General features: G+C 52.2%; 1 protein-coding gene across 1 annotated transcript; it reads right to left on the reverse strand.

Moving 5' to 3' along the window:
* Positions 1-3,875: 3,875 nt before the first annotated feature.
* Positions 3,876-14,899, reverse strand: hax1 (HCLS1 associated protein X-1). Its single transcript, XM_078537098.1, has 7 exons — positions 14,751-14,899; positions 13,075-13,280; positions 12,400-12,629; positions 10,633-10,687; positions 9,407-9,522; positions 7,325-7,478; positions 3,876-5,464 (listed from the first exon to the last, which is right to left on the reverse strand). The coding sequence occupies exons 1-7, from the start codon at positions 14,804-14,806 to the stop codon at positions 5,334-5,336; spliced, it is 948 nt and encodes a 315-aa protein (XP_078393224.1). The 5' UTR covers positions 14,807-14,899; the 3' UTR covers positions 3,876-5,333.
* Positions 14,900-22,273: the final 7,374 nt, after the last annotated feature.

A 22,273-nucleotide genomic window follows, 5' to 3' on the forward strand; every position in this document is an offset into this window, starting at 1 on the left:
GTGCATCAGTGGTGGAGGGAGTGAATGTTTGTGGATGGGGTGCCGATCAAGCGGGGCTGCTGTGTCCTGGATGGTGTTGAGCTTCTTGAGTGTTGTTGGAGCTGCACTCATCCAGGCAAGTGGAGAGTATTCCATCACACTCCTGACTTGCGCCTTGTAGATGGTGGACAGGATTTGGGGAGTCAGGAGGTGAGTTATTCACCACAGAATTCCCGGCCCCTGACCTGCTCTTGTAGCCACAGTATTTATATGGCTGGTCCAGTTCAGTCTCTGGTCAAGGTTTCCCCCCGGATGTTGATAGTGGGGGGTTCAACAATGGTAATGCCACTGCCATGAAGCTATTAATGTATATATTTTGGAAAAATATTTTTCTTTTAAAATAGAGGTTTAGTCTGTGGGTGTGTCTTAATCTGATTAAAACCGGCTAGTCTGGGTGCTTTGACATGTACTAGTTTTGATGTGTAAGGGAGATAGTGTGCATTTGCATTTTTTGAATAGAGCATTCAAGAAGTGGGGTGAAAATGTGACACTTTTCTAACAGCTACCAAGCCACGTGTTTACATCACTAACAAAATGGGTACAACGAATGGGGTTTCATTGTTAAAGGGTAAAGTTCAAAGAGAGAGGCAGGACAATGAGAATCTGAATTCAATCAGTGGCGGTAGGTATAACTTCAGCAGTTTTTGGGTATACAGAGCAGAGACAACGTCAGGTCAAAAGGCTGCTGTCAGACTCCAACTGGCTCCACAGTCAAAAAGAATCTCATTTTGAATTCATAAGGAGAAAATGCTTTGCCTGGTGTTTGGTTAAGTCTATGGGTTGCTGTTGCCTTAATGGAGATTAGTCTGGGGATTTGTTAAAAGCTATGATTGTACTAATTTGTAGCCATGTGTACATATATTTCAACCTGCGTAAATTAATAAAATGTTTCATTTAGTTTAATGTAAAACCTCAAGAACTGGTGGGTCTGATTCCTGAGTTTAGAGTTGCATCTCAAACATAACACTTAAAATTATTGGTTATGACAGTTGTTTTAAGTTTCCCTCTGGGATTTTAAAAAATAATTTCGCTTCACCAACTGCACCGGTCATAACACCATTGAATGTCGAGGGTATTCTCTATTGTCGGAGGTGGTCATTGCCTAGATTCTTTTGGCATGAATGTTACTTGCTACTTATCAGTAATTATATGGCGGGTCCAGTTCAGATTTTGGTCAAGTGATGCCCGGGATCTTGATAGTGGGGGATTCAGCGATGGCAATGCAGTTGAACGTCAAGGGGAGATGGTTAGATTCTCTCTTGTTGGAGATGGGTCGCAAGGAGCATCCGAAATGAATGGTGGGAGGTGGGGGGAAGGTAGGGTGGGTTTCTGAAGGGAATTTCAGATGTGGGGCTGAGGTCACACAGCAGCGGGTGAACAGCGAAGAGAGGAACAGAGAGCTCTGTGGGGTGACGAGTTACAGGGAGGGTTACCAACTATCCTTGGCCTGCTGCATTGTTCCAGTGAAGCTCAATGCAAACTGGAGGAACAGCACCTCATCTTCCGACTAGGCACTTTACAGCCTTCTGGACTGAATATTGAGTTCAACAACTTCAGGCCATGAACTCTCTTCTCCATCCCCACCCCCTTTCCGATTCCCCTTTTTCCAATAATTTATATAGATTTTTTTCTTTTCTTTTCCCACCTACTTCCATTATTTTTAAATGTATTTCCATCCATTATTTTATCTCTACCTTTTAGCCTATTTCAATCCCTTCCCCCCCACCCCACCCCCACTAGGGCTATCTGTACCTTGCTCGTCCTGCTTTCTACCCTTAATGTCACCTTCAACACCTCTTTGTCCTTTTGTCTATGACATCTTTTGGCTATCTCCACCTATCACTGGCCCTCTATCCAGCTCTACTTATCCCACCCCCCTTAAACCAGCTTATATTTCACCTCTCTTCTATTTTTCCTTAGTTCTGTTGAAGAGTCATACGGACTCGAAACGTTAACTGTGTCCCTCTCCGCAGATGCTGCCAGACCTGCTGAGTTTTCCCAGCTATTTTTGCTTCTGTTATGATTAAACGCATCCCTAGGGAGGTCTCATTACATGACTTGCGCCCCCCACCCCCACCCCCCCGGCCCTCCAGCCATTAGTCGGCCAACACATCCATCCCTGTGAGACGCGGCCTCCCAACGCCAATCAGAAAGCAGACTCATTACCCAATTGGATGATGCTTGACTGTCGGCCACACACCATTTCCCCCATCCCCCGACTTTCAATATTTTTATATCTGGTAAAGAGAAACGTTCACAAAGAAAATGGCAAGAAAAATATCTTTGTCAATGTCCCGGTGAATTTTTCTCCAAGCCAGTGTGTCCTGGAGATTGATTTAGCGTTTCGAGTCTGTGTGATTGCTCTATTGAGCGGACTCGAAACGTGAACTGTTTTTTTTTAAATCTCTCCACGGACGCTCTCAGACCTGCTGAGTTTTTCCAGCTTTTTTCCTGTCTTTGGTTTCAGGTCTCCAGCACCCGCGATGTTTTGCTTTCATCCTGGAGATCGATCTTGGGTTGAGGCGTAATCCCGGCCGGGGGGGGGGGGGGGGGCAAATCGCCGAGTGGTTGGCAGCCCTGGTTTACGGGGGCTGGGGAAGCGGCAGCTCTGCAGCGACAAGAGGGGTGGGGGGGACACAATGCCACGAAGAGATTTGTATGCACGAGTTGCGGGAATTCTGACCGGGATTATGGTCTAAAAACGCTCAGCGCGAGCGGATGCAGAGCGTCGGGATGGCGGTAAGCGGGGCAGAGATTCGAGAGACGGCGCCGGTCGCTAAACACGGGGCACAGGGAGGGGGTGTGTGGGATAAAACGGCAGCAAGTTAACCTCACTGACCTTTCAGCTAACCACAGGGGCGATTTAGGGGTTTTTTTTTCTTGACCCACCCTCCCCCCTTCTCTTGCAAAGACCGGGGAAAGGGGTGAATGTAAAAGCCCCAACAGATGGTGCAAGCAGACAGGGAACTTGTGGGGGGGGCGGTGCAGATTTAGAAAGGTGCATGAACACCACACGTGGCCGTGTCGGGTGGCTGGTGGGAGGTGGGGGTGCCTGGGGATGTGTCGATTATCGGTGCCTCTTTTGTCCGAGAGAGAGCTGAGACGAGGGAAAAGAGCCGGCTTTTTCCACAGCACCTTGATCGGTTTCATTCAGGGCCCCACAGGCGGCCATTCGGCCCATTCTTCTGGGGCCCAGAGCTACCCGTCCAAACATGGGTTTGGATTTCTGCGGAGCCTTGGGGGAAAAACAAAAACTTGCATCTCTCTAGCGTCTTTCGCCATCAAAGCACTTCACCCGCCAATCAAGGACTTCTGAAGTGTAGTCATTGTTGTAATGTAGGAAATGCAGCAGCCAATTTGCGCACAGCAAGCTCCCACAAACAGCGATGTGATAATGACCCACATCATCAGTGATGTTGATTGAATGATAAATATTGGCCCCAGGACACAAGGGAGAGCTCCCCCCACTGCCGCCCCTCTTCAAACCTCCAGCTGTGGGATCGTTTACATCCACCCGAAAGGGCAGGTGGGTCTTGAATTTAATCTCTCATCCAGAAGGTGGCTCCTCCAACAGTGTGGCGCCCCCTCAGCGCTGACCCTCCGACAGTGCGGCGCTCCCTCAGCACTGACCCTCTGACAGTGCGGCGCTCCCTCAGCACTGACCCTCTGACAGTGCGGCGCTCCCTCAGCACTGACCCTCCGACAGTGCGGCGCTCCCTCAGTATTGGCACTGGGAGTCAGCCTGGGCTGTGCTGTGAAGTCTGGATTGGGGTTCGAACCCGATATCTCCTGATGCAGGTGGGACTGCTGCACACTGAGACTCAGCTGAAGCGAGCTAAAAACCAAATCAATAAGCTTGACTTTTATTGCACTGAGCCCCAATCCAGGAGATAAAGTAGAGGCCCACAGATCCTGCACAGGCAATTTTACCTGGGGTATTCCACAATAGTGCAACTACAGTGTCATATAGGAATACAGTTCTGATAAACCATTCAACAGTACACAGAGATGCTGGGGTGTTCCCTAGACATCAGGAGGCCACAGAGCTGTGACAGGAAGCTACAAATGTTGGCAAGAAAGAATTCCCCGTGTGCTCCACAGACTGAAAGGCTCGAGGCTGGCTCTCTCTGTGAATCGCAGACTCTACAATCTCCCATAATATTTCAACACACTCGCACATACTCGTACATGCACACTCGCTCTCACAAACACACACTCACTCGCGTGCATGCACACAAAACTCGCACATACACACATTCTCTCTCGCGCACGCGCACACACACAGTCACTCTCAAACACACGCATGCTCACAGACACACACACACTGACAGGCAAACACCCACACTAGCATTCTCTCACAAACACACATTCTCTCTCGCGCGCGCGCACACACACACACACACACACTCAGTCACTCTCAAACACACACATGCTCACAGACACAAACACATTCTCACACACTGACAGACAGACACACACTAACATTCTCTCACAAACACACATTCTCGCGCGCGCACACACACACACACACACTCAGTCACTCTCAAACACACGCATGCTCACAGACACAAACACACACACACTAGCATTCTCTCTCACAAACACACATTCTCTCTCGCGCACACATACACAGTCAGTCACTCTCAAACACGCATGCTCACAGACACACACACACAGACACAAACGCACACACACTAGCATTCTCTCTCACGAACATACACACATTCTCTCTCGCGTGCACACATACACACACACACTCAGTCACTCTCAAACACACGCATGCTCACAGACACACACTCAAACACACGCATGCCCACAGACACACACTCTCAAACACACGCATGCTCACAGACACACACACTCAAACACACGCATGCTCACAGACACACTCTCTCAAACACACGCATGCTCACAGACACACACTCTCAAACACACGCATGCTCACAGACACACTCTCAAACACGCATGCTCACAGACACACACTCAAACACACGCATGCTCACAGACACACACTCTCAAACACACGCTTGCTCACAGACACACTCTCAAACACACGCATGCTCACAGACACACACTCTCAAACACACGCATGCTCACAGACACACACACACACTAACATACACACACACACACTAACATTCTCTCTCACGAACACACACACATTCTCACTCGCTCGCTCATTCACTCAGACACACACACACCACGACCTGTTGAATTATGTTCTCTTCGCTTTTTAAATTAAGCCCCCCCCACTCCTCCTCCTCCTCTCCAGGTTCCGAGTTGTCGGGCGACATTCAGCGGCCCGAGAAGATCCCCTTCAGCAGCCTGTCGAGGAAGGACAGCTGGTCACGGAAATCCCGCTGCTCGCTCAGGCTGTCGTCTCCCTCCTGGCGTTCCCACTTCTCCGCAAACCTTTGCAGATCTCCTGTGGGGGTGGTTGGCAGGGGGTGGGGGGCAGAGAGACACAACACAGAGAAAGGAAAACAATTACAGGCGGTTAAGCGCACACCATTCTTCACAGAAACACGAGAGGCGTCACTGGGCCACCGCCAACAGGCGAGTAAAGTGAGCCCAAGGGCATTTCTGTACCGTTCTCCCACTTCACGCTGCGTGAGTAGCACTAACATGACTCCATTTATCCTCCATCCCTTCCTGCTGAGCTAGGACTGTTAATCTGTCTCTCAAACAGCTCTGAAGATTTGAACAGACCCCACTATATTGGAGGGATGGTGTTCTCACTGATTTGTTTCCTCTTCATCCTCTTTCTTGTCTATTTGTGCCCCATGATGTTTTCTTCTCTCCTTTCCTCACTGCAGTGTACATGTACAGTGAATGTCGGTAAACTACACCCCAATCAGAAACCAGCTTTAATTTCTGCATGTGAGAAGCAGACACACACACAGAGAACACTCAACACACACACACACACAGAACATTCACTCAACACACACACACACAAAGAGAACACTCTCAACACACACAAAGAGAACACTCTCAACACACACAAAGAGAACACTCTCAACACACACAAAGAGAACACTCTCAACACACACACAGAACTCACACACACACAGAACACTGTCAACACACACAGAACACTGTCAACACACACACAGAACACTGTCAACACACACACAGAACACTCACTCAACGCACATACAAAGAGAACACTCAACACACACACAGAACTCACACACACACAGAACATTCAACACACACAGGCACACAAATACACACAGAACACTCACTCAACACACACAGGCACACAAATACACACAGAACACTCACTCAACACACACAGGCACACACACAAAACATTCACTCAACACACACAGGCACACACACAAAACACTCACTCAACACACACAGGCACACACACAAAACACTCACTCAACACACACAGGCACACACACAAAACACTCACTCAACACACACAGGCACACATATACACACACAGCACTCACTCAACACACACAGGCACACACACACACAGAACACTCACCCAACACACACAGGCACACATATACACACAGAGCACACACTCAACACACACAGACATGCAGCAACATCCACCCACCCACACTCAACACACACACCACAAACACACACATAGAACACTCATTCAACACACACACACCACAAACACACAAATAGAACACTCATTCAACACACACAGACACACACAGAACACTCACTCAACGCACACACACAGACACAACATGGAAACACAACACTCACTCGACACATACATACAGACACACACACGACACACAACACACAAACAGAAACACACAGCATGGTATACATACACAGTGACACACACACACACACACACACACAAAGGCTCACGCAGTGACACACACAGACAGCGACACACACACATGCAGCAAAACAGACACACAGCAAGAGACACACAGAGACACACTTGGTGACACACACACACAGCAACACACACAAGACACGCACACACAGTGACATACAAACACATGGAGACATACACGGTGACTACCACCCACCCACACACACACACACACAACCTGGCAAGTTACTGGATAATGATCTGTAATGAGAACCCCCCCCAGGTGACTTTTCTCCTCACCCCAGGGTCCCTCGTGTTGATTATTTACCCTCTGCACCCCTCCCCCATCACCCCCCCCCCCCCAACCCAGGGCCACCCCGATTGCGATCGGCTTCATCGACTACTTTTCAACACACTGTCTCAGAGCTGCTGAGAATCCTGCCCCTAACGCCCCCCACCGTCCCCACCGCCACCCTGGGCACTCACGGTCGTCCATGTTGAGCATCTGTTCCGTCTGCTCCTCCTTCCCTTGCGCGTCCTTCCGCTTCACCGTGGTGTACGACTGCTCTCCGTGTGCCCGAGTTACTCTGGTCTCCTCGTTCCCCTCACCGTCCCGCGTGACGCGACGCTCCTCCACGCTCTGGGGGGAGGTGGGGTAGGTGTGGAAGTTTAAAAAAAAAAGACATTTTGAGAGCTTTTTCCACGCTGAAAGCAGAGGCAATTTCTACACCTGATCCTCTACACCATCCCCCACCATCCTGCCCCAACCCCCCCAACCATCCTCCCCAACCTCTTCATCTCCCAGAAGCCCCCATTCTGAACAGGGGGTCGCATTTGGTTCCACAGGCGGCGCAGGTTGAAGTTGACAGCAAGTAGGCTATTCAGCTAGGTAGGGCATCGCAAGGTGACCAACTCACTTCGTAGCCACGTCACCTCCCGGGAGGTCAGGAAAAAAAAACACCCAATAATACTCTGGGGAATATCCCTCCCCGACTCCCTCAGGAGCTGGTCCAGGACGCCTGCACGGACTAAGCGCGTCCAGAAAGACACTTCAGCCATCTGCATCGAGCCATCTGCGGCCCAGTCATAAAGCAGGCCGCCTCTCACCGCACCAACCGGGGACTCGGCAAAGACCCTGTGACGGGAGCCAGCCCGCTCGCCTCCAGGGGGTGCGGGTGCCCCCTCCCCTCCGTTAGCCCCGCTGCCAACTGGTTTCCACAGGGAGAGGGGGATGCCAGAGGGAAGCCCCCATCCCCCACCCCCATCACCTCCCCCCTCCGCCTTTGTCAGGCACCCGGCCTCAGGCAGGAATTGGACCTGGCCGCGATGCCTTCCACAGTCCAAGAGCAGCAGCCGACCCTTTGGCCGTCTCAGCTTCCCGCCTGTGGGGGGGAGAACCTGTGCTCCTGCCCCCACCACCCCACTGTGATTTTGCGATTGGACAGCACCTACTGAACAACCCCTAGCGCGCCACGAATTGCGCCAACAACCAATTTAAGATCATCAGTCTGGCCCGCCATGTGGCTCACTTACACATGCTAGAAGCCACATGTATTCCAACGCGAGGACCTGTCCTCTTGCAGCCAAAAGGAACGTGTTCAGGCATCGCAAAGCGAGGCTCAGCAAACAGCTGGCACCCCACCGGTCATCGAAAATCCACACTGATGGTGTGAGAACTTGGGGGGTGGGGGGTTAGGGTTGTGTTTGTCTAGGGAGGCGGGGGGAGGAAGGAAAGAACCAAGCGCCACATACAAGAGAAGTCAGTTTGAAGACTCCAATCACTCCAGGGCTGACATCGCACAGTTCATGAGCTGAAAGGCACGGGTGAAAAAATAAATTAAAATAGTCGCTCGGTTGCAAAGAGCTTGAGGCGGGGGGCGGGGGGAAAGAGACATGCTGTCAAAGCTTTTCGTCCTGCACTCATCAGGACAACACTGCAAGATTGGCAAATTTCAAACAACAATTTATACTGCACGCGAAAAGGGTGCTGATTGGTCGGCTCTGATTGGTGGAGGCGTCGCCCTGTAGAACGCATCAGGCAGCTATCGCCCTCCCCCTCCTTGGTTTAATTCAAATAAAAAAAAGCCACAATGCCTGAACATGTTCCTTTTGGCTGCAAGAGGACAGGTCCTCGCGTTGGAATACATGTTGCTTCTAGCACGTAAAAGTGAGCCACATGGCGGGCCAGACTGTTGATCTTAAATTGGTTGGCGGCGCAATGCGTAGCGCGCTAGGGCTTGTTCAGTAGGTGCTGTCCCGTCGCAAAATCGCAGCTAACGGTGAGACATTATGTTCGGTGTTCTGCAAGCACGGGTTGGTTGAGTACAATAAAACATGGGGACGCCCTCCCGCCCTTTCATTGGAAGAGGGATTTCCAGCGAGCGCCGGGTGGACCTTTGTCAGGCCGCAGCCTCACAATTCCACGGTCGCCGAGCGGCATTGTCGGAGTTTGGTCTGCTGCCTCGCACGCCCCACTGAGGTGAAAGCATTTGCAGGGCGTGGGTTGGGTGGTGGTGGGAGGGGTGGTTGGTGGAGTATGGTAGAGGTGCTCCCTCAAAGACCACCCACCCCGTCAGGGAGAACGACTTTCGACACAGAGACGCTCTTGAAGAAGGATTTCGTCTCGGGTTCAGAGGGCTTCAGGATCTTTTCCAGGCCTTCGGAATTCACCGTGGAGTCCAGGTCTGCGGGGGGAAAGGGAGTTTGGGAGTTAGCTGTGCTCTCCTCTGGCCTGACGCGAGTGTCAGCAAACGGAAATAGAATTCTAGTGCAGTCGGGGGCGTTCCCAATGGGTGGAGCAGGAAGCTTCCCCGTTTAATCCCTTCTCTATTAGTTAGCCGAACCAGATTATCTGTTTTGTGATGTTAACGGAAGGATTGATTTTGGCCCCAAGGACACTGGGGGAGAACTCAGCCGCTGCTCTTCTCTCCACCTGAGAGGGTAGACGGGAGTGTCAATTTAAGGTTTCAACAGAGAGAAGCAAGCACCAACAGTGTGGCACTCCCTCAGTACTGACCCTCCGACAGTGTGGCGCTCCTTCAGTACTGACCCTCCGACAGCGCAGCGCTCCCTCAGTACTGGAGGAGCTTACAGAGATAGGGAGGGGTGTAGGGGCTGGAGGAGGTTACAGAGGTAGGGAGGGGTGTAGGGGCTGGAGGAGGTTACAGAGATAGGGAGAGGTGTAGGGGCTGGAGGAGGTTACAGAGATAGGGAGGGGTGTAGGGGCTGGAGGAGGTTACAGAGATAGGGAGGGGTGTTGGGGCTGGAGGAGGTTACAGAGATAGGGAGGGGTGTAGGGGCTGGAGGAGGTTACAGAGAATAGGGAGGGGTGTAGGTGCTGGAGGAGGTTACAGAGATAGGGAGGGGTGTAGGGACTGGAGGAGGTTACAGAGATAGGGAGGGGTGTAGGGGCTGGAGGAGGTTACAGAGATAGGGAGGGGTGTAGGGGCTGGAGGAGGTTACAGAGATAGGGAGGGGTGTAGGGGCTGGAGGAGGTTACAGAGATAGGGAGGGGTGTCGGGGCTGGAGGAGGTTACAGAGATAGGGGGTCAGAGGAGGGCACTTGTGCTTCCTGGCATCGTGTGTTGCCAACCAGTCAGCGACATAGCGCCGCTGGTCTTGGCTGGGGGGGGAAACAGGGCTGTCCTGTCCCGCAGGGAGGGGTGAATTACAGCTGGCAATCTGGCCGACGCCCCATCACGTGGGTGTCTCCGAGGCACGCAGCCGGCAGTCTTCCTCCTGGCCAGCGCACCGAACGCTGAAAGGAGGAGGCCCTTTGCCCACAGCGAACGCACCCTTGTCCTCTTTCACGCTGTCTTCATGTCTCCAAGTCTTCCACACATCTTCAAACTACAACAGAGAAACAGCGGAGATTAGACATCTGAGCGACGACTGGGAGACCTCCCTCTCCCCTCTCCCCACCCCCTCTCCGCACCCCCTCTGGGCTGGGGGAGGGGGGTGGAATCACCTGCATCCCCCACCCACCGTGTACCACATCCAAGCAACTGCCAGGTGCACACGAGTCTAGGTAGCGAGCTATCCAAACACAAGGGGGTACTGAAGTGGCCCCCTCCTCACCCGTGGGCCAGACGCGTACTGGGTCTCCTCATACACCAATCCCAAAAACGACAGCGTGTGCAGGTACAGCAAGCAATTCGGAAGGCAAGCGGGATGTTGGCCTTTATTGCAAAGGGGGATGGAGTATAAATGTAGGGAAGTCTATACATTGGTGAGACCGCACCTGGAGCACCGTGTACAGTTTTGGCCTCCTTACTTAAGCAGGGATACACTCGCATTTTGGAAGCAGTTCGGAGAAGGTTCAGTCGGCTGATTCCTGGGATGGAGGGGGGTTTGTCTTATGAGGAGAGGCTGAGCAGGTTGGGTCCTGTACCCATTGGAGTTTAGAAGAATGAGAGAGGATCTTATTGAGACATGTAAGATCTTCATGGGGGAGGGTGGAATCTAGAACGATGGGGGCAGAGTTTCAAAACAAGGCGTCTCCCATGTGAGACAGAGATGAGGAGGAATTTATTTCTCTCAGAGGGTCAACGGTCTGTGGAATTCTCTCTCCCAGAGAGCGGTGAATATATTCAAGACTGAGTTCGACAGGTTTTTGATCCACAAGGGGAGTCGAGGGTTATGGGGTGGGTGGGGGGTAGGCAGGAAAGTGGCACAATCAGACCAGGCATGATCTAACTGAACGGTGGAACAGGCTCGAAGGGCCCAATGGCCTCCTCCTGCTCCTGATTCTCGTGTCACGCGTTCTCGCGCCAAGTCCCAAAGTCCGGGCCGCGACCTCCGAGAAGGGTTTCGGAGCTGTAGGCGCAGTGGCACCTTCTTGCCTGATGTTGGGGGAGGGATTACCTCCTAGGCTCCAGCGGTCCTGTGAGAAGGGCAGCACTTCCCAGCAGAGGGCACAGGGGGTGGGGGGAATGTTCAAACTCTCTCCCGCTCCGTTCCTGTGCTGGGGCGTGAGATCCAGCGCACACACCCCAGAGCGATCCCGGGGCTGAAAGGGTTAAACTCTGAGGGCGGGTCACACACACACACACACTCGGCTTGTATCCCCTCGAGGGTGGGAGATGAAGGGGTGATCGAATCGAGGGGGTTTCGATCGGGTCGATAGAGAGAAACTATTCCCTCTGGTCGGAGGGGGTGTGGGGGGGGAGAGAGTCCAGAACAAGGGGGCAGAACCTTAAAATGGGAGTCAGGCCGTTCAGGGGTGATGTCAGGAAGCACTTCACACACACACACACACACACACAGTGGGGGGAGTGGGAATCTGGAACTCTCTCCCCCCACCCACAAAAAATCCGTCAGGGTCCCCTGGGAATTTGAAAACTGAGATGGATTTTGTTGGGTAGGGGGATTAAGGGCTCCGGAGCCAAGACGGGTAGGTGGAGGTAAAATACAGATCAGCCACGAGCTGACTGAATGGGCGGGGAACAACCTGGAGGGGCTGATTGGCCTCCTCCTCCTCCTCCTCCTATGCACCCACTAACACAGGAGGGAGCCCAGTCCGCTCCTCATCAGCAATCGGTTCCGACACCGAGGGATCTTACAAAGCTGGATGGATTCCATGGTCTTCTGTAGGGAGTCAGGGGACCGCCACTCGGCCCGTCCGGTGTGGGTCTATCCCGCGGGCCAGCGCCAAGCCCTGGGACACGGTCCTCCTCGCCACGTCGCTCGGGGTGGTCGCTGTCCGGCCGTTTCAACATCCAATCGCGAGGGGATCGTCTGCTCCCGTCGGCCGAGCCTCCAGCATAGGGATAGGGTTCAATCCCAGGAAATTCTGCACTTAGAGAGAAGAGGGAAAAACAATACGTGCTTACTCTGACCTTCCTTTACACTCTGCATTTACTTCCTTTGAGTACCCTCATCAACTGAGGTCAGGCTAAAGTCCAAACAGGCTGTCTGAATGTAGTCAGTGATTCAAATGTTCAGACCCATCATGAGACGGATTCAGAGCACCGCACTGTCGGAGGGTCAGTGCTGAGGGAGCACCGCACTGTCGGAGGGTCAGTACTGAGGGAGTGCCGCACTGTCGGAGGGTCAGTACTGAAGGAGTGCCGCACTGTCGGAGGGTCGGTACTGAGGGAGCGCTGCACTGTCGGAGGGTCGGTACTGAGGGAGCGCCGCACTGTCGCCGTCTGTTTACTGCTCCATTAAGTCCAGAGTGAATGAACGATGAGGATTGAAAAAAAAAAGGGCGATTTGAAAAGTGAGTTTGAACCCACCAAATTGTTTGATGGGCGTCTCCCAGCTTCCAATTCCTTTGAAGAGTTCATCCATCTCGCGGAAAAGACCGGTAAATCCATCGTCAAAATGCCGTCCGTCAGGTCCGAAACCAAAGCTAAAGCTGTCACCCTGGCGATGGTTGAAAAACTCATCATCCTCGTCCTCGTCCTCATCATCCAGTGTCATCCCATGGAAGAACGGATCCCTGGAATTCAACCCACAACCTGTAAATATTACCCAGGCATCCCGTGTTTAGAGTCCCTCCCCTCCTCTCGCTGGGGGGGGGGTGGGGGGGGGGGGGTAGTGGGCGATAATATTGGGAGGGTATTTATTAAGGTATTTATCCCACTCTCTTACCCTCTCCCTCTCTATGGGAGGAGGTATTTAAGAGGGTATTTATTATTTAGGGGGTTAAGGGTTATCCTCCCCTTCTTTCTGGGGTATTTAGGACATTTTTATTTGAGGTATTTATCTCACTCTCTTCCCCCCCTCTCTGGGAGAGGGTATTTATTGGAGTATTTGTGGTTTGTAAGGGGTATCTATCCAACTGGAATATTTATTATTAGGGAGGAGATATTTAGGGCATTATTTATGGTAATTAAGGGGTTATTTATTCTGCTCTCTCTCTCTCTCCAGGAGGGGGTATTTATCTGGCTCTCTCCGTCTCTCCCTCCTCTCTCCAGGAGGGGTATTTGGAGTATTGTGTATTAAAGGGGGTATTTATCTGGCTCTCTCTCCCTCTCTCCAGGTGGGGGTATACATGGGGCATTTGGGATATTGAAGGGGGTATTGAGGATATTTAAGGTGTATTTAAACGGGTATTTATCCCGCTTTCTCACCCTCTTCCTGCTCCTCTCTCCAGAATGGGGCATATGTGGGGTATTTAAGGGATATTGAGGGTATTTGAGGGGTATTTTGTGTATTTAAGATGGTATTTATCCTACTCTCTCACCCTCTCCCTCTCTCCGGGTGGGGGTATTGGGGGTATTTAAGGGGGTATTGGGGGAATTTATCGGGCCCTCTCCCTCTCTCCGGCTGGGGGTATTTAAGGGGGTATTGATCCGGCTCTCTCACCCTCTCCCTGGGTGGGGGTATTTAAGGGGATATTGGGGGTATTTATCCGGCTCTCACCCTCTCTCCGGGTGGGGGTATTTAAGGGGGTATTGGGGAGCTATTTAAGGGGGTATTTAAGGGGGTATTTCTCCGGCTCTCTCACCCTCTCCCTCTCCGGGTGAGGGTACTGGGGGGTATTTAAGGGGGTGTTAGGGGTATTTAAGGGGGTGTTGGGGGTATTTAAGGGGGTGTTGGGGGTATTTAAGGGGGTATTCCTCCGGCTCTCTCACCCTCTCCCTCTCTCTGGGTGGGGGTGTTGGGGGTGTTTAAGGGGGTGTTGGGGGTATTTAAGGGGGTATTTAAGGGGGTATTTCTCCGGCTCCCTCACCCTCTCCCTCTGTCCGGGTGGGGGTATTGGGGTATTTAAGGGGGTATTTCTCCGGCTCCCTCACCCTCTCTCCGGGTGGGGGTATTTAAGGGGGTATTGGGGAGCTATTTAAAGGGGTATTTAAGGGGGTATTTCTCCGGCTCTCTCACCCTCTCCCTCTCCGGGTGGGGGTGCTGGGGGGTATTTAAGGGGGTGTTGGGGGTATTTAAGGGGGTATTTCTCCGGCTCTCTCACCCTCTCCCTCTGTCCGGGAAGCCGAAGAAGCCTCGGAACAATCCGAACAAACTCATGGCGGCGCCGCCGTCCCGCTCGACCTCCTGCCGCAAATGAGATTGCCAGCCGCCTTCAGGCTGGGCCAGGCCAGGCCCCGCCCCGCCCCCTCTGACGCTATCGTGAAGCAGCCGCGCGCTGACGTCAGGGCCATTTAAAGGCGCACCGCCCCCTCCCTTCCCCCCCACCACCCCCCAAACACCCCTACATCACCTCCAAAATGAGGTGTCAGCTGTGGCTCAGTTCATAGCCCCCTCGCCTCTGAATTAGAAGGTCGTGGGTTTGTGTCCCACTCCCGGAAACCAAGAACTGTGAATGTACTCGAAAGAGTTACATGAGATCTGTTGATAACTCGAAAGAGTTACATCACCTCCAAACACATGAACTGTTTAATCTCTTTCCTCCACGGTGCAGGTTTACCTCCCAATTTGCAGTCTTTTTATTCTGTCCACCCCAACGGGGTGAGGCGGCCACTGATTTTCAGTCCAGGACTCAAAATGTTTCAGAACTGGGGGGTGGACACGAGACAAGTGGGTGGACAGGCGGCAGATGACGTTCAATGCAGAAATGATTCATTTTGGTGGGAAGAGCGAGGAGAGACAATATAAAATAAAGGATACAACTCTAAAGGGGATGCAGGAGCAGAGGGACCTGGGCGTATATGTGCACAAATCATTGAAGGTGGTAGGACAGGTTGAGAGAGAGCGGTTAATAAAGCATTATGGGATCCTGGACTTTATTAATAGGAGCATAAAGCAAAAGAGCAAGGAGTTTATAAAAGCAAAAAATCTGCGGATGCTGGAAATCCAAAACAAAAATAAAAATAAAAATACCTGGAAAAACTCAGCAGGTCTGACAGCACCTGCATAGAGGAGCACAGTTAACGTTTCGAGTCCGTATGACTCTTTAACAGAACTAAGGAGAAATAGAAAAGAGGTGAAATATAAGCTGGTTTAAGGGGGGTGGGACAGGTAGAGCTGGATAGAGGGTCAGTGATAGGTGGAGATAACCAAAAGATGTCACAGACAAAAGGACAAAGAGGTGTTGAAGGTGGTGATATTATCTAAGGAATGTGCTAATTAAGGGTAGAAAGCAGGACGAGCAAGGTGCAGATAGACCTAGTGGGGGTGGGGTAGGGGGAAGGAATCAAAATAGGCTAAAAGGTAGAGATAAAACAATGGATGGAAATACATTTAAAAATAATGGAAATAGGTGGGAAAAGAAAAATCTGTATAAATTATTGGAAAAAAAGGGGGGGATCAGAAAGGGGGTGGGGTGGAGGAGAGAGTTCATGATCTAAAATTGTTGAACTCAGTATTCAGTCCGGAAGGCTGTAAAGTACCTAGTCAGAAGATGAGGTGCTGTTCCTCCAGTTTGCGTTCAGCTTCACTGCAACAATGCAGCAGGCCAAGGATGGACATGTGGGCATGAGAGCAGGTGGAGTGTTGAAATGGCAAGCGACAGGGAGGTCTGGGTCATGCTTGCGGACAGACCGAAGGTGTTCCGCAAAGCGGTCACCCAGTCTGAGTTTGGTCTCTCCAATGTAGAGGGGTTTCCTGCAACGGGAGCAGCGAATGCAGTAGACTAAGTTGAGGGAAGTGCAAGTGAAATGCTGCTTCACTTGAAAGGAGTGTTTGGGCCCTTCGACGGTGAGGAGAGGGGAAGTAAAGGGGCAGGTGTTGCACCTTCTGCAGTTGCATGGGGAGGTGCCGTGGGAGGGGATTGAGGAGTAGAGGGTGATGGAGGAGTGGACCAGGGTGTCACGGAGGGAACGATCCCTACGGAATGCCGCCAGGGGGGTGAAGGGAAGATGTGTTTGGTGGTGGCATCATGCTGGAGTTGGCGGAAATGGCGGAGGATGATCCTTTGAATGCGGAGGCTGGTGGGGTGATAAGTGAGGACAAGGGGGACCCTATCATGGTTCTCGGAGGGAGAGGAAGGTGTGAGGGCGGATGCGCGGGAGATGGGCCGGACACGGTTGATGGCCCTGTCAACCACCGTGGGTGGAAAACCTCGGTTAAGGAAGAAGGAAGACATGTCAGAGGAACTGTTTTTGAAAGTGGCATCGTCAGAAAAGATGCAACGGAGGCGAAGGAACTGAGAGAATGGGATGGAGTCCTTACAGGAAGCGGGGTGTGAGGCTGTAGTCGAGGTAGCTGTAGGAGTCGGTAGGCTTGTAATGAATATTGGTGGACAGTCTATCACCAGAAATTGAGACAGAGAGGTCAAAGAAGGGAAGGGAAATGTCAGAGATGGACCATGGGAAAATGATGGAGGGTAGAAATTGGAAGCAAAATTAATAAATTTTTCCAGGTCCCGACGAGAGCATGAAGCAGCACCAAAGTAATCATCGATGTACTGGAGAAAGAGTTGTGGGAGGGGGCCAGAGTGGGACTGGAACAAGGAATGTTCCACATACCCCATAAAGAGACAGGCATAGCTGGGGCCCATGCGGGTACCCATAGCCACAACTTTTATTTGGAGGAAGTGAGAGGAGTTTAAGGAGAAATTGTTCAGTGTGAGAACAAGTTCAGCCAGACGGAGGAGAGTAGTGGTGGATGGGGATTTTTCGGGCCTCTGTTCAAGGAAGAAGCCGAGAGCCACCAGACCATCCTGGTGGGGGATGGAGGTGTAGAGGGATTGGACGTCCATGGTGAAGAGGAGGCGGTTGGAGCCAGGGAACTGGAAATTGTTGATATGATGTAGGGTGTCAGAGGAATCACGGATGTAGGTGGGAAGGGACTGGACAAGGGGAGAGAGAAGGGAGTCAAGATAGCAAGAAATGAGTTCCGTGGGGCAGGAACAGGCTGACACGATCGGTCTCCCGGGACAGTCCTGTTTGTGGATTTTGGGTAGGAGGTAGAAGCGGGCCGTCCGAGGTTGGGCGACTATCAGGTTGGAAGCTGTGGAGGGAAGATCTCCAGAGGAGATGAGGTCAGTAACAGTCCTGGAAACAATGGCTTGATGTTCAGCGGTGGGGTCATGGTCCAGGGGGAGGTAGGAGGAAGTGTCTGCGAGTTGATACTCAGCCTCTGCGAGGTAGAGGTCAGTGCGCCAGACAACAACAGCACCACCCTTGTCAGCGGGTTTGATGACAATGTTGAGGTTGGACCTGAGAGAACGGAGTGCGGCAAGTTCAGAGAGAGACAGGTTAGAATGGGTGAGAGGAGCAGAGAAATTGAGACCGCAAATGTCACACCGACAGTTCTCAATGAAAAGATCAAGAGCAGGTAAGAATCCAGAGGGAGGGGAGAATATTGGAGGCGGCTAAAAGGATCGATTGAACAGGGAGAGGACTCCTGCCCAAAGAAGTGAGCACGGAGACGAAGACGGCGGAAGAAGAGTTCAGCATCGCGCCGAGCCCGAAATTCATTGAGGTGAGGGCGTAAGGGAATGAAACTGAGTCCTTTGCTGAGCACTGAACGTTCAGCATCAGAGAGGGGAAGGTCAGGGGTTATGGTGGATACACGGCCGGGGCTGGGATTGGAAGATGGGATGAGGTCAGAGGGACAGGCAGGTGTGGAGGAGGGTCCTGGATGGGCGTTGGTGTCGATGAGTTGTTGAACGATGAACTTTTTAATCTCGTTCCTCCACGGTGCAGGTTTACCTCCCATCCTGCAGTCTTTTTATTCTGTCCACCCCAACGGGGTGAGGCGGCCACTGATTTTCAGTCCAGGGCTCAAAATGTTTAGGAACTGGGGGGTGGACATGAGACAAGTGGATGAACAGGCGGCAGGTGACGTTTAATGAAGAGAAACATGAAATGATTCATTTTGGTGGGAAGAACGAGGAGAGACAATTTAAAATAAAGGGTACAATTCTAAAGGGGATGCAGGAGCAGAGGGACCTGGGCGTATATGTGCACAAATCATTGAGGGTGGCAGGACAGTTTGAGAGAGAGCGGTTAATAAATCATTACGGGATCCTGGGGCACAGAGGACAAGAGCAAGGAGGTTATGTTGAATTTGTACAAGTCGCTAGTTCGGCCTCAGCCGGAGTTTCGTGTCCAGTTCTGGGCACCCGCACTTCGGGAAGGATGCGAAAGCTCCAGAGAGAGCGCAGAAAAGGTTCACGGGAATGGTTCCAGGGATGAGGGACTTCAGAAGCTACGGAGATGGATTGGGAGAAGTTGGGACGGTTGTCCTTGGAGGAGGGAAGGCTGAGAGGGGAGATTTGATAGGGGCGTTCAAAATCATGAGGGGGTGCTGGGCAGAGTCGAGAGGGGGAAAGTGTTCCCACTCAACAGCGAGAGGGCACAGATTTAAAGTAACTCGTGAAAGAAGTAAACGGGGATAGGAGATAAAAACGTATTCACGCAGCGAGCGGTTAGGGTCTGGAAGGCGCTGCCTGAGCGTGTGAGGGAGGGCAGGTTTAATCGGGGCGTTCGAGAGGGAATTAGACTGTTATCTGAAAAGGAAGAGTATGCAGGGTCACAACAGGGAGAAGGAGGTGGGGGAATGGTTCTCGGTGAGTTGCTCATCCGGTGAGCTGGCACCGACACGACGGGCCGAATGGCCTCCTTCTGCGCCATGACGATTCGGTGACAGCCAAAGGGCCTTGAGTCCCGGCTTCGAAAAGCAACAGGGGTCAGCGCGCGTGTTCGTAATGGGGGTGGGGGTAGGATTGTCCTCCTGGGGGTAAGGGGACGGTCCTACAAGGAGAGGATGAACCGGGGGGACGTAGGACTTAGGAGGAGGAGTTGGCCGTTCGCAACCCCCCCCACCCTCCGAGCCTGTTCCGCCGTTCGGTAGACACCATGGCTGACCTGGTTGTGGCCTCAACTCCGCCCTGTGACCCTTGACCCCCCCCCCGTCGATCAAAAACCTGCCTAACTCGGCCTTGAATATACTCAGTGACCCGGCCTCCATCGCCCTGTGGAGGAAGAGAATTCCCACAGACCGACCACCCTCTGAGAGGAAAAGATTTTCCTCGAAGTAGAATGAGCCAGCGCTCTCTGGAGCTTAGAAGAATGCAAGGGGGAACAAAGTGAAGCATTGAATCCTGAGAGGGGTTTTGACAGGGTCGATGCTAAGAGGCATAAGACCATAAGACATAGGAGCAGAAATTAGGCCATTCGGCCCATCGAGTCTGCTCCGCCATTCAATCATGGCTGATAAGTTTCTCAACCCCATTCTCCCGCCTTCTCCCCGTAACCTTTGATCCCCCTTACCAATCAAGAACCTATCTATCTCGGTCTTAAATACACTCAATGACCTGGCCTCCACAGCCTTCTGTGGCAATGAATTCCATAGATTCACCACTCTCTGGCTAAAGAAGTTTCTCCTCATCTCTGTTCTAAAAGGTCTTCCCTTTACTCTGAGGCTGTGCCCTCGGGTCCTAGTCTCTCCTACTAATGGAAACATCTTCCCCACGTCCACTCTATCCAGGCCTTTCAGTATTCTGTAAGTTTCAATCAGATCCCCCCTCATCCTTCTAAACTCCATCGACTATAGACCCAGAGTCCTCAAACGTTCCTCATATGTTAAGCCTTTCATTCCTGGGATCGTTCTCGTGAACCTCCTCTGGACCCTCTCCAGGGCCAGAACATCCTTCCTGAGATACGGGGCCCAAAATTGCTCACAATCTTCTAAATGTGGTCTGACCAGAGTCTTATAAAGCCTCAGCAGCACATCCCTGCTTTTATATTCTAGTCCCCCTCGAAATAAATGCCAACATTGCATTTGCCTTCCTAACTACCGACTCAACCTGCAAGTTAACCGTAAGAGAAATTTGGATTGAGATGAGGAGGAATTTCTTCACTCGGAAGGTGGCGAATCTTTGGAATTCTCTACCCCAGTGGGGCTGAGGATGCTCGGTAGATTCAAGACTGAGAGGTCGATAGAGTTCTGTCAATGACGGGGGATAGGGCGGGAAAGTGGAGTTGAGGTAGAAGGTCGGCCTTCACCTTTTATTGACTGGCGGAGCTCGGGCCTTACTCCTGTCCCCATTTCTCACGTTCGTCAATCGACATCTGCGCGTTGCCGAGACTCAGTTGCGAAGAAATCGAAATACCGCGGATCTGAAAATGCTGGAAAATCTCAGCGGGTCTGGCAGCCTCTGCGGCGAGAGAAACAGAGTCAACCTTTCGAGTCCATGTGACTCTTCAGAGCTGAAGAAGGGTCAGACACGCTCGAAAGGCTAACTCTGTTTCTCTCTCTCTCCGCAGACGCTGTCAGACCTGCTGAGTCTTTTCCGGCATTTTCTGTTTTTATTTCAGTTAAGGCAAAGTTGGAGGTTGTTATGAGGAGAGACGAATTCTGGGATTCTGGTGGAAAGGGGTTAAAATGGAAGACACTTTGCCAACTCAGGCCCCATGTTATGTATTTTCCTCCTTACAAAGGCTTTTGTGGAGATGCTACCTCCCATAGTTCCCAACAGGAGGCGCACTTGACAACAGGACAACATCTCTCCCTGAGATAGAACCCATTGGCACTTCTAACCACATGTTTTCCATTGCCCCAGCACCCGGCCGTTCTGACTGACATGTACTGGTTAAAGAGTGATTCTCACCCTCAATCGTCTGGCACAGAGCTACAGAGATTGGGGAGATCCCCAGATTCATTCCCCAGGCAGTGAGCTCCCCTCAGTCAGGCCAGTGAATGAGGTGCTGCAATTGCTCCCAGTGTATCCTAGGCTCAGACGGCGGCTAGAAAGATCCCACTCACTCCACCTCTCGGTAAGGCCAGGGGACAAAATATTCCCAATATGGAAACAGGCCATTCGGCCCCTCTGCTCCGTGCTGGTGTTTCTGCTCTACATGAGCCTCCTCCCACCCACCCCTCTTCATCTCCCCCCCCACCCCATCAACATATTCTATTCCTTTCTCCCTCGTGTGTTTATCCAGCTTTCCACCCCACCTTCAATCCATCTCCGCGATTCACCTCAACCACTCCCTGTGGGATCGAGTTCCACATTCTCCCCGCTCCCCGTGGGAGCGAGTCCCACATTCTCCCCGCTCCCCGTGGGAGCGAGTCCCACATTCTCCCCCGCTCCCCGTGGGAGCGAGTCCCACATTCTCCCCCGCTCCCCGTGGGAGTGAGTCCCACATTCTCCCCGCTCCCCGTGGGAGCGAGTCCCACATTCTCCCCACTCTCTGGATAAAGACGTTTCTCCTGAATTCCCCATCGGATTTATTAATGACTGACTTATATTGATGGCCCCACTGAGTCCTGGTCTCTCCCCCCCCACCACCCCACCCCCCAACCAACTTCTCTATGTCGACCCTATCGAAACCCTTCCAGAATTTTAAAGACCTCGATCAGGTCACTCCCCACCACAACCTCAGCCTTCCTAGAGAAAAGAGACCCCGGCCTGTTGGGTCTTTCCTGATGGTTCTAACCTCTCGGTTCTGGACAGGAATGTGTTCGAGTGTGATGCCTTCCGGCGTCGACGTTCACTGCTCGAGCTCACGCAGGGATGAGGAACCAGAGGTTGGGCTGCACCCGGGGGTGGGGGGAACCTGCGGGCCAGGAGAGGGGCACAGGGGG

The sequence above is a fragment of the Cetorhinus maximus genome, unplaced genomic scaffold (assembly GCF_964194155.1).
Source record: "Cetorhinus maximus unplaced genomic scaffold, sCetMax3.hap1.1 HAP1_SCAFFOLD_1898, whole genome shotgun sequence".
Classification (NCBI taxonomy): domain Eukaryota; kingdom Metazoa; phylum Chordata; class Chondrichthyes; order Lamniformes; family Cetorhinidae; genus Cetorhinus; species Cetorhinus maximus.

Bases quoted from the DNA above. Each gene is read 5' to 3' on its own strand.
- hax1 (XM_078537098.1), bottom strand. From the start codon at position 14,806: ATGAGTTTGTTCGGATTGTTCCGAGGCTTCTTCGGCTTCCCGGACAGA. The intron at 13,281-14,750 runs GTGAGAGAGCCG...GTTGAATTCCAG, and splicing joins TTCCCGGACAGAGGGAGAGG to GGATCCGTTCTTCCATGGGA. The intron at 10,688-12,399 runs GTAAGATCCCTC...TCTCTGTTGTAG, and splicing joins CATGGAATCCATCCAGCTTT to TTTGAAGATGTGTGGAAGAC.